At 31.2% G+C, this 12753-nt stretch overlaps 2 protein-coding genes across 2 annotated transcripts; both read right to left on the bottom strand.

The window, feature by feature from the left end:
• Positions 1–933: 933 nt before the first annotated feature.
• On the bottom strand, positions 934–2751 carry LOC121203626 (uncharacterized protein At2g23090). Its single transcript, XM_041110082.1, has 3 exons — positions 2467–2751; positions 2272–2312; positions 934–1261 (listed from the first exon to the last, which is right to left on the bottom strand). The coding sequence occupies exons 1-3, from the start codon at positions 2540–2542 to the stop codon at positions 1142–1144; spliced, it is 237 nt and encodes a 78-aa protein (XP_040966016.1). The 5' UTR covers positions 2543–2751; the 3' UTR covers positions 934–1141.
• Positions 2752–3056: 305 nt separating this feature from the next.
• LOC107943399 (probable prolyl 4-hydroxylase 9) lies at positions 3057–6557 on the bottom strand. Its single transcript, XM_016877151.2, has 8 exons — positions 6165–6557; positions 5967–6086; positions 5125–5282; positions 4819–4921; positions 4154–4249; positions 3674–3739; positions 3457–3573; positions 3057–3266 (listed from the first exon to the last, which is right to left on the bottom strand). The coding sequence occupies exons 1-8, from the start codon at positions 6273–6275 to the stop codon at positions 3180–3182; spliced, it is 858 nt and encodes a 285-aa protein (XP_016732640.1). The 5' UTR covers positions 6276–6557; the 3' UTR covers positions 3057–3179.
• Positions 6558–12753: the final 6196 nt, after the last annotated feature.

Raw genomic sequence — 12753 nt, 5'->3', positions numbered from 1 at the left:
TTAACCGAATAAAAAATTAAAATTTTCAATTCATCTTGAATATTAATTATACAATTTGAATTATCTAAAATTCTGAATAATAAAAAATAAAATTATATCATTCAGATAAATATTTACTCATTAAGATAAAAAAGATAAAACTATTATATTATTTATGTAATTAAATAATATGTACTTTATTTACTAGTTAAATAATCTATCAATATAAATTTAACATTAAATATTAATAATAAAATTCGTTAACTCCAATTAAAATTTTTTAACTCAATCCGATCAAATGCTCAACTCTATTTCTAATAACATTTAGACTATATATATTTATAAATAAAAGAATAATATTCAATCTATTATATTAGATTTTGTCTATTATATTTATTCCGAATATTACTTATATAATAATTTTTTCATTTTTATTATTATTTCAATCAAAATTCACATTGAACCCATATAAACTCACTGTTTTAAGATATATAATTTTGAACCATTAACATTTTTATATATTTAATTAGCTTTTTTATAATGGTCAAAATATTATTTATGAGATAATAATAATATTTTTTTTGAATAATCTCATTACAGATTCTAACCATATCAGTTGTTTTTTTAACACAATGTCTACCCATAAATAGAAGTAACAATATTGATGTTCATTAAAATCTTGAGAACTCATCAATGGAAGTAACAATATTTATATTAATGAAGCTCCATGTAAATCACACACATCACTGTGAAATTCAAGCAATTTTTAACTCTTTTTTTCTTTTCATTTTTCAAATAAGGGGTGAAGGTAAAAGTTGTTTTAAAAGAAATGAACTTCTTCCAATTTTAGGAAATGGTTTTCCTTATAATCTTTTTGTAAGCATACACGTCACATGCATTTAGGAATCATTGGCAAAGTGGCAAAGAGAGGTTAAGGAAAAACAGCACCACAGATAACACCACAAGCTTTACCACATTAATCATATCAAAATCAAGCAACAAGCAAGTATCGAGACAGAACACGACACGACAATTGCATCATTGAAATCACCAAGTGAGAGCTTATAGGGCTTTTGTGAGAGAGATTTTAAGAAGTTACTCATACAGTATCAATGGGACAAGATAGATGCATGCTACAAGCCATCTACACTTCCACAGTGTGCTACTTTTTAAGGTGAGGAAAACATGTGTATAGGTCGGATTTAGGATGCTTCGCCTCGGCATGCTCCCGGCATTTCACTTCTGTTGTAGTACAGATGAATGTTTGCATGCACACCTTGCACTATACACAAATCACCACCATCCACCAGGTACAATATCAATGAAGCGAACAAAGAAGATAAGGCAAGTAACACTTCCATCAATGGACTTAATAAAATGAGTCTAACTCGATTCAATAATATCAAACTAAAGATATATAGTGACTGAATGGAAAATCCAAAGTCTTCTTTTATCACCATACATCACACAAACCGAACAAAAACATGGTTTTTGCTATCAATTATCTTTTCAAGAAGGCTACAGATTGTTGTCATCAAAATCGACAATCGGCAATAGCTCATGCAAGATAAGCTAACACTCAAGTGTCAATTCCACAGGGTTTCCAAAAGGAAGAAAATTGAGAAAAACCTTACAACAATGCAGTACTGATAGGTGATAAACAGCAACAACCATAACTATAAGTTGGTTAAAATGTGCCATCAATCCATATACTAGAATGCGGTTTGCGATTTAGTCCACATACTTAAAAGGTTTAAAATTAACCCTCTTGATTTTTTCCATTTAAAATCTTAGTCCAATCATTAACATTGTTAGTATTTTCTATCAAAACTTGCCATCAATACACATGCAATCATATCAACTTCATAAGTAAACATGATGGTAAACAACTTTTGACCCAAAAAAAACCCAGCATCAACTATTGGACTAGAAATCTTAAAAGGAAAATGACGAGTATTTAACTTTTTTAAGTAAATGATTAACTCCCAAACTTTGATTTGGACATCAATTTTTAGCAGGGAATCCAGGCAAATAAGTTCCAGTAGCTGTACAACTTAATGTAAGAATCTAGAAAGCATGTACACAAATCAAATAGTGAAAACCAACTAACAAGAAATGAATATATTAACCCAGGAAAAAAACAGTGAAAATAAATTCAACCCAATTTGTCAAGTTTGATCTATATGTACAAGGAAACAAAATAATCATAAATCATTTGATCAAAAAAAAAGCCAACAGATCGAGCAAAAAAAAACAGAGTGTTGAACCTAACAAATGAAGCAAAGATACTACCTGGATGGTCATGGCCTTCTTGTTAGAATCAAGCTGGCTTCCTATCAAAAACCCAAAAGTTAAAACAAAGAAAAGGATCATGATCAAGAATAGATCTAACTAAAAGAAAAGAAAAGAACAAAACCCAGAGAGATAAGAGATGGCAAAAAAAAAGATTAAAGGAGAAAGGTTTGCAAAAAAAAGGAAAAGAAAAACCTTTAGCGGCAGCCTTTTGCTTTTCCAAGTTCTTCTCACGAGCCATCTTGGATTTTTGGGCATTTCCTCCTCCCATGGTGGATGATAAAGATTTGGGTTCTTTTGATCGAATGGGATGTGAGGGTTTTGAAGAAGAACTTGGAAATTTCTAGAAGGGGAGAATTAATAATGACGAAAGTAAAACAATGGAGAACAGAAGAAGTAAATGCTAATAAAGAACGTTAAGTGGGTCTGAACTCTGAATTGGAATTTGGTGCTTTTAGATTAAGATTCGAAATAGGATTGCTTTTTTAATAATATAATATTATAATCTTTTATATAAAAAAATTAAAAGTAAGATTATATTTTCTCATTTTTATTAAAATAAATAAGAATCAGTTAAAAATTAATCACATGTATGTTACTTAATTTTTTTTCTTTTTCAAATTAGTATCTTAACTTGAATTTTGTTCAAGAGCAAAGACATGTTATTCTTTTATATCTTGACAAAATTCAAGGATCAAATTAAGAAAAACTGTCAAGTCCCAAATTTTATGTGAAAAAAAATTACCAAATTCAAGGACTAAATGTTACTTTATCTGGAATTTTTGTTTTGAAAATGGGCGTGAATTCATAAAGAATTATACTCTCCAAAACAGAGTTTATATGATGATTAACAACAACAAAAATAAACACCGATAATCAGTGATTTTTTTTACGGAAACACTGAATAGTCAGTCATTTTGGTCTTGGTCTCTAATCCACTTTGTAGCAACCCATTTCTCCCCTTTGATCACTGGACAGCTTCCATGCAGAGATGTCTGCAAATAATGGTTTCAAACAGACAATACATCAGCCACACACAAAAACAACAATGTTTTCGAGCATTATAACAGCAATAAAGCATCCATATTGATAACACGATGGACTTCAGAAATCCCTTAAAACAATGGACTGGAAGCGAGAGCAATGCAATGCACATTAAGTTTGATTTGAGAGTGCGAAAATTACCGGATCTATCGTGCCATTCAAAAAGAGTGAATAGAATAGAAGTCCGTCCCCTTTTCGTGGTTTTATTTTTAAACCAGCGCACTGTCTGTAGTCGTAACCTTTGACTCTCATGTCATTCTGCAACCGGAATAACAGGGTGAGTACCAAAACTTGACAAATAATACTTGCTATAACGAAATAAAGGAGAGATAAGGCAAGTTGGCATTTCCGTATCTACCTCAAAAGGGAACATTGTTTCTCCACCTTCTTCTACATCCGATAAATACAACAAGAACGATGCAACCTGCGAGAGACCGTTCAATGTTGATACGCACAATGTTTTAGTCCTTTGGCATTAACACACACACAATGGCTTGATCAAAATACAGAAAATGCAATGAAGGGAACAGTATATGTTATCAAAAAAACAAAAACCATACTAGAATAATCCAGAATAAACTGTCTTTAACTATGAAGCATAAAAAGAATATCCTATACATGGGGTGAGGCTAGCACAAAGGCAAATGTCGGCACCATGCCATAGAAGAAAGAACTAAATAGGGCTATCTATGGAGACACCGGCTATAATATTTACAGTATTAACCTATAGGCAGACAGAACAGCAATCATTTCAGTTTGCCACAAATTGCACATAAAAATATCCAGAAACCAAGATTAAACCAGCATGTAACAATGAAGTTCACATATAAGACTGTACCCTTTGGCTTGATTGTGGACCGTATTCAGACGGATTGAATGCATCATAATGAGAATCATACTTCTGCCCAATCTCGTACCTCAAAATATTAAATGCCTACAATAGGAAAGATTTGCCATTTCAAAATTACAACACAAACAGGAAGTACATCAAGATAATATTAGCAGAGTGTTGATTTATCATTAGTGTGTTGATGTATATCATTCCAAGAATCTCTCCCTCTCTATGTAAACTATTATACTTCCACTGCAAGTAATATACCAGATTCGCTGAACCATGGTTTGATTAACATGATCGTCATAGGTTACAAGTATTGCAGCAGACAAAAGTAACTCGTGTCAGATGCCAAATATGACAGAATCTATTCAAGGAAAATGATAAGACTTTGCTGTTTTCAAACACAACCAATAGGGTAGCAGATTTATATGCCTTAACAATTGGTTTGGCGGATGATTAAACCATCATTGGAAGTTAAACCGAATCAAGTTTTCTTCAAAGGTCAATTGACAACACCCCGTGGCCCATTTCATACAGTTGCCCTAGGTTTATAATTGCCTAAAATTTCCACCATATTTGCTTAAACTTTCTCCAATAATGTCATGTATACTAACTGAACTTACAACATGAGATGATAATAATAGTTTCAGCAGAAAAAGAAAATGTACCTCTCCATGGCTCTGTGGGATGCTTGTAACCTTTGCAATTTTTTTCTCGATTAAGTCCAAGGTCCCGGTTTCATCTTCTGATGCACTAATAAAAGTTCCCGAACTGTTTCCAAGAAAGCATCATCAAGAAAGCAAACTATCAGCACTCACCAATTCAAACAATTCATGGACACAAAGGAAAATGCACCATCTGGTCTTGATGCTAATTTAAAGCAGTTAATAGAATCATTGCCTTATAAATAACACTCAACTCAAGATCAACAAGAAACCGACAATAAAAACAGAAATGATTGCCTAAAGGGGCACCTTGTTCTAGTTCCTTTTGTGCTTTCTTCAGTTTCTCCCTCGCGCAAAGCCAAACCAGATGGTTTAAGGTTCACCTTTGCCATTTCTATTACATGTTCACATTGTTCTGAAGTTGCAAAGTTGGGAAAATAGTAAGCTCGTGGTTTCCAACTTAAAACCTGCATTCAACAATAAGCAAGCATAGGAAGTTAGTTCTTCAGTCAGCAGCACCCCGAAGAAATGCTCATAAAAAAGATCCAGACCATTGTTTCCTAGCATATATCAACCTCGGAATTATGTAAAACATTTGCATATAAAATCCTTGTTCTGCATCATTACCGCTCTTTAATATCCAAAAGCCCCTCTTTAAATCAGCACAAACACACCTTGATAAAATCTTAGCTCTCAAATACATGCAAACTCGAATATTCTGACTCATAGACTAAACCAATCCTCCAATTTTTCTGGCTTTTACCATGGATTACTACGACTTTCTGTTTTCGGCTCAAGGCCCTATCGCACCTACAATTTTATAAATACTTTAACTAATGAGTTAACTGCTATCAAGTATCAAATCCTAAAGCCAAGTATTATAACCGAAGTAAAAAAAGTATCCCAAGAAAAAGCATTTATAAACAAATCTTTTTCGACTGAACCACAGTGGAGTGGCAAAAACTTGTGTTAAAATCTGCCATTAAAACCTGTCTCGGGTTCAACACTAGACAGCCCCTACTACACACTAAAATCTTTATACTAGATTTGCCAAAAATTATGGCACCAATCTAACAACAACTAAGCTCACATGATGAACCAAGCCATCATCATTCAAAAGTCAATGCACTAAACCAGAATGGAAAAATGACCTGAAATGGAATAGATTCAATCGAACTCTCCCCAGTTACTCCATTTGGCATCGGATCACGATACGTCTTCTCCTGCACTGCCTCGAGCATTCTCGGCTTGGGTTTAATGATCGGAACATCCTATTAAAAAAAACCCAATAATTAAACACAAAACCCAAGTTATAAACACTTGGAAATGAAAGCATTTTTACGAATTACCTGAAAGAAAAAAGTGGGAACAAACAATCCAGCAAGGAATGAGAGTGAGCACAGTAGAAGGGCAGCTGGCAACCCTAGTTTTCTCTTCGAACCTTTCCATTTCCCTTTCATCTATGGGTCTTTTCTTCAAATTTCAAATAATTGTTGTTGTCCCGATGATGCGTTTATTCTTCTTTTCCAGTTGTCTTTTTAATTATTCGTATGCTCTGCAGGTTTCCAATGCTATCTTAGACTTCGAACTTTGAAGGAGTCGATCTACGAATGAAATACACTGTAATTTACAAAATAAAATGAAAAATGAAAATTTTTCTCCATCTTTCGGTGGGATTGTGAACAGTTTCAAAATGTTTTTTTAATAAATAATTTTGGTCAACAATTTTAACCAAAATTATTTTTACTCAAATATAATTTATGAGTTATTTTCATATATACGATTTCACAATTTATGAGAAAAGAATTCTTACAGAAGTAAAAATAATACACTTATCTATAATTAACATAATATCTTGCCTCCTCAAAAACTTTAACAGATAATTTAATGGATAAAACTTTTGTTAAAGAAAAAGAATAGTACGACGCGTATTTATTCTCACTAATGATAATTTCACGTGATATCTTAAATTCTACGTATTTCAATCTTGAATATTAATTTTTCAAATGATCACTTCAACAAATTCACTAACTTTAGAGAAATATATTTTGATTAGGAGTTCCAACAATAATCATAGTTGATCATTATCATTGTATACTAATACATATGTTCAAATCAATTCATATAAATATTTACACAATTGTAATAAACAATTTCAGAAGAATTTCAATATAAACTTACAGTATATAGTGATTTCTATAAATGTTATAGCAACAATCGTTACATGCATATCAAATCTTTCATAAACTGCCAAAACTAAAAAGATATCTAGAGGCTATTGCATCCACCATAAGAGAATATTATACCTTTCATAATTAATGCTAGGACTTCGTGAAAAACTTCATATTTCTTATTTCGTTTTTGCAGAACCACTCATTTATACCTCATTGGCTTTATACCTTTAGACGTTTAGACTATTGATCCACAAACTTTTAGGATTTAATTCCACTTGAATTACATCTTCCCATTTTGGTCAATCTATTTCATGTATATATTTCTCAATAGTCAAGAACTTCATTTTTCTTTCATTATCTCAATAATATTATTGCATACAAAACCGTTGTAGACAACTTTTCTATTTTAAAGTTTCATGATTTCTCGTATTAACATAACTTATATTGAGATATCTTTATTTTCACTATTTTCGTATTCAATTTCAGGCACCTAAATATCTTTTAGAGTTTTAATAGTTAGTTGTGCCTTTTGGTCTCTTCAGGAGCACCGCCTCCACTATATGGTAGTTTTCAAACACAAAATTATTACTCAATATAATAGATTCAATTAATTGTCTCCTCATCCATAATCTTAATACGATATCGATTTCAACGTATATCCTTTTAAAACAAAATAATTTATTTGAGACTAAGAGAATATAGTGTACTAATTATCGCTTTGTTTTTCGGATAACAATGTATTATGTAACAACTCATTTTTTAGTGGTGTCGGAAATGATAGTTTCAGAACCTCATTTTTTATATTCAGGTCTGTAAATATTATTATTTGATATTTACGAGGATAGTATAATATTTAATTAAATTTTGGTCCTTAATTTTGACAAATAGATAGATAATCAATCTACAAAGACTAAATTGTAAATATGGTACAAATTAATTGGTATAGAATTTTAATTAATTGAAGGACCAATTGAGAAATTTGACCCTTCATGTTATGTTAATCGGTGGTGGGGAGTAGTTGTAACCCACCAAAATTGTTAACTAAATTTAGCTTTAATTAAACTTAGGTTAATTAAGTTAATTATAATTAATTGGTAACTAATTAAAATATATAAACAAAAATTAAAAAGAAATGAAAGTCATTTCTTATCATCTTCATCTTCTTCACTATTAGAAAAGAAATAGAGTTTTATGTTTCAAAGCTTTCGGTCATCCATAGGTAAGTTCGATTTAGTTTGTTTCTTGTAATTTTAATGTTTTTGAAGTCTTGTAAGCTTGATTTAGCTAGCCCACATATCAACTTGTAAAACTGTTAAAATTTTCAAAAGTTTTCATTGTTGATTTCTTGAAGTTTTTGATACTAAATTGTTAGACTTTGAGCTTAGAATTGAAAATGGGCCAGTTTGTAAAGTTCAATTGTTAGTTTTCGAATATACGGACTAAAGTGTATGAATTTCAAAATTAGTATAATATTTCTACATTTTTTAATAATAGAGGGTTATAGAAGGATGAAATTGAGTTCAATTTTGAAATCGAAGCTAAAATTTGAAAGTTATGGTAATTTCGGTTTTAGGAACTAAATTGAATAAAATGAAAAAATTAGGAAACATTTGAAAAGTGAAATTGAACTGACTTATGCTTATAGTAGGATGACATAAGGTATTTGAAATTGATAAATTGAAATGAATTATGGTATAGATCAGGAATTAAATCAATCGAAGGATAATCAATGAAAAGGCAAAATTGTGAATTAGTCCTTGACGTATTATTTGTTGTTGTTTTTTCCAAGTAAGTTCATATGAGACTTACTTTATTAATTCATGATATGTTTGTATTGTATTGTTTGGCTTTCTAAATTGAATTTTTATAAATATAATGTCTGTTGGCATCAAATGGACTAAATCGTAAAATATGAAATATATGAAAAATACGAATAGGTATATGGTATCGGATGGATGTGAAATTGTTATATGATTGAACGATATGTATATGATGATGTTACAAAGTTTGAAATTATACGAAAACGGTAACAATGGCCGTGTGAATTTAGTAAAGGATTAGGATACAAATAACATGTCATTAGGGTCCTGAAAAGGAAAACGGGTGTTTGATCAAGGATTAATACGATGGATTGAGATCTAACATGTGTTGCGGATACTCTGAAGCTTGTGTGAGCAGCACTGAACTAAGATTGTATGAGCAACCTTGGTCTGAAGCTTGTGTGAGCATCCCGAATATGTCAGCTTGTGTGAGCAAATTAGTCTCATGAATCCGATTTCAATTTACTATAGTTCTCTCGGTCGAAAACGGGAATTAAACGGAAACGATATTGGATCTGTTGGGAAATGTTCTCATATTGTAGTAGACAAGTAACTATTTTCTATTTAGTTGAACGATGAATAATTAAAGTTAATTTCACATTTCACTATTATATCTTTTGTATTTATGTCTTTTATATTTTGCATGCAGAGCGAAATTGTAACAAGAAAATATTAGCTTATTGATTGTTTAAAATTCAAACTAAAGATAAGTGGCATTATAAAAAATGTTTACATTACGAGAAATACAACTTACTTCAATAGATAATCTAAATGAGTCTGTTATCTCATTAAAAAATCAAAGTGAGCATTTGATTCAAATACTGAGAAAGATTATTATGTTGTCTACAATTCCAATTGGGGAGATGTCTAGTCATGGCTATCGCATCAGTTGACTCCACAAGTAGAGACATAGATGTATTCATCGGTAGAATGATACATTGGACTGAACCCAAGATGAATTAATTCTAAATCCGTTTATGAATTAATTTACTTGTGACGTTCATGGTGTGATTTACCTAAATCCTAAGTTAGTCACTGACTATGCGTATACAACTCATCTGTTTTGATATAAGTGGAGGCTTATGCTTTAAAGATGATCAAGCTCATAACCAGTATATTGGGTACATGACTTGTGTATGGCATGACTTTACTAGCAACAATAGAATTCATAGCTCAATTAAAGAGTTAATGATATCTTTTTATTGGCATTGTGTGGATAGATAAATATGGAACGTGGCCATGGGATGCTTATTCTCAAACGAACAATTTATCACAATCATTTGCTGACAGTAATCATATTAATCATTAAGAAGACAAAATGGTGACAATGAGATAAAATAGAATTGTATTGATTGAACGGACTTAACTCAAATGAATCAAGTATATCATATGAAGGTAACACACACATAACGAGGTGATTGGACAAAGCAGTTGAATGAATTGCTTTCGTAAAGAGTATACAATAAGGAGCTTTCAATCATGGTACTTCTTGTGGATTGACTCCATGATCAAGTAATTGCGAATTATCGGAACGGTGCTTCTGGACATAATTACAATCACTAGAGCCTAATTGTATATGTCTGATTGGTCCCTCCACTAACTTAACAAATGTTTGATCAGACTGCATTTGGATCAGAAGAAAATTCTACGACTTTGGGAATAATTGAATTGAGTCAATTTATTCGACATGGAATTAAATTAGGTGGTCCTGAGAATTGTTCAAATAGAGAATTTGATTAAAGATTTTTCTTAAAAAATTAATTTAAAAAATTTAAGTGAATTTTGGAAAAACTAGTTTTAATCAAGTAAAATTAAATTAATCAAATCAATTAAAATTGATATGATATTTTTGGAAGTTAATTTTTAAGTCAGACAATTGGCTCAATAGGTAATTGAACTTGAAAATTGGATCTGAGATGTAAATTTGGACTAGGAGCCCAAAATCGAGACCAAGACTCAAAAACTGGTCGAACTGGGCCAAATATGTGAAACTGGACCGACAGTCCAACTGGTGGCTAGATCGGACAAGTTGGGTCGTCATTGACCCGGATCGAACCGATAACAGTCGAACCGGCTCGGGGTGCTGTAAGGGTGTCATACTTGCATCACTGAACACAGCGGTATCGGTAACTACGATGGCGGCGTCCCAGTGGCCAGCAGCGGTTGGTCGTCGGTGGTTGAGCAGCGGAAGAGTTACACTCCTACTGGGATTCTACCAGATAATTTGATTTCAGATCAATTATTCCAAAAATAATATTATTTTAATAGTTTAATATTAAATTAAATTTAATACTTATCTTAATAGTATTTTATTAATTTAATATTAAAGTAATTATCTTAATATTAAATTTAATTTAATATTTATCCTATAAATAAACATTCTATTATTTTAATAAGATTAAATATTAAATTTAATCTAATATTTATCTTGATAAATATTATATTTATTTAATATTAAAGTGATTAAATTTAATCATAGTTGAATTCTCTAAACTCTCCCTATATAAAGAGAGCATTGGGTCATTATTTACACACACTTTAATTCAAGAGAAAGTTGTAGAGAGAAAATTCTCTGAAGAGATTATTTAAAAAAAAATTTAAAAATATTTTTCTGATTTACAACTAAATCCAAAAGTTTAAAGAAATAGTAAAATTATCCCATTGGTAATTTTTGTGAAAAATTTTCTGATTCGAAGCGAGCTCACACTCTACAGACGTGAGCTTGAGGATAGAGGAGAAGACTACTTGGTCGAAGCACTCATCCTAGACGAATTGAAAATGTACAATTTTAATTAAGTGTTTATTACCTTAAATATTATAACCAAGATCTTATTTTGGAAAAAAATTTAAAACTCTGATTTTTTCCTAAATTTATTTTCCGCTATGTTTTACAAACCCATTTTTCTAATAAGATCTGGTGTCTTGAGTGTAGTGTATTCGTTTGTAAAATTGTAATTTTCCGAACAGATTGATTAATAAATTTATTCATAAATTAAATTAAATTACTTTGTATTATTGTTCTCAAATGGTTTTTGCACGAAAAGTAAAATAGAAGCAAATGTTACTTATTGGTTATCTAAATGTTTAACTAATACTAAGCAGTATTACGTGGTCAGATCAGTATTACGTGGTCAGATCGTAGTACAAAAAGACAACTTGTATTAGTAGATGAACCTAAACATGCCCTTAGTCTAATAAAAAAATGAGCAAACCGATTGAAAGATTAATATGTCGTCTATTAAGTCCAATTTGGGAGATGCCTTGTCTTAAGCATCGGAGTGGATAACTCACAAAAGGTAAAGACATAGATGTGACTGACTGGACTGGTAGTACATCGGACAAAACTCAAGCAGGATAGATCCTGAATCCGTTTATAGACTTATTTACTTGTGACGTTCATAGTGTGACATACCTAAATCCTAAGTGGATAGCGGACTATGTATGTGTGACTTGTACACTTTGATGTAAGTAAAAGTCTGAGTTCAAATAGATAAGGAATCGAAAGCTGGTGTGTTGGATGTACAAATTTTTTTAGTATGTAGCGTCATTCATAACAATGGAATTCATAGCCCAAAACATGGGTAAATGGTATCCTCTCATTGGCATTACATGATTGATGAAAAGTAAACGTCGTCACAGGTCGTCTATTTTTCTGATGGATTACTTGATCACTATTTGATAGTGATTGACTTTTTATGAAGAAAGATATAATGATTACCATTAGATAAAATAATATAATATTAAGAGAACGAATATTATCCCAAAAAGATCAATGATATCCTATGAGGGTATCACACTTATGATAAAGTCATTGGACAAGTACTGAGTAGTTGCTTTCGTAATGGTATGTCATTGAGGATAGCTCAATCACAATATTATAGTGGAATGACTTCATGACTAAATGAGTTTATAATTAATAGACGAAAAGCCAAAACTTAATTATA

The sequence above is a fragment of the Gossypium hirsutum genome, chromosome D13 (assembly GCF_007990345.1).
Source record: "Gossypium hirsutum isolate 1008001.06 chromosome D13, Gossypium_hirsutum_v2.1, whole genome shotgun sequence".
In the NCBI taxonomy this organism is placed as follows: domain Eukaryota; kingdom Viridiplantae; phylum Streptophyta; class Magnoliopsida; order Malvales; family Malvaceae; genus Gossypium; species Gossypium hirsutum.
Note: the sequence above shows the minus strand (reverse complement) of the source record. Positions and strands in the feature narration are given on the sequence as shown.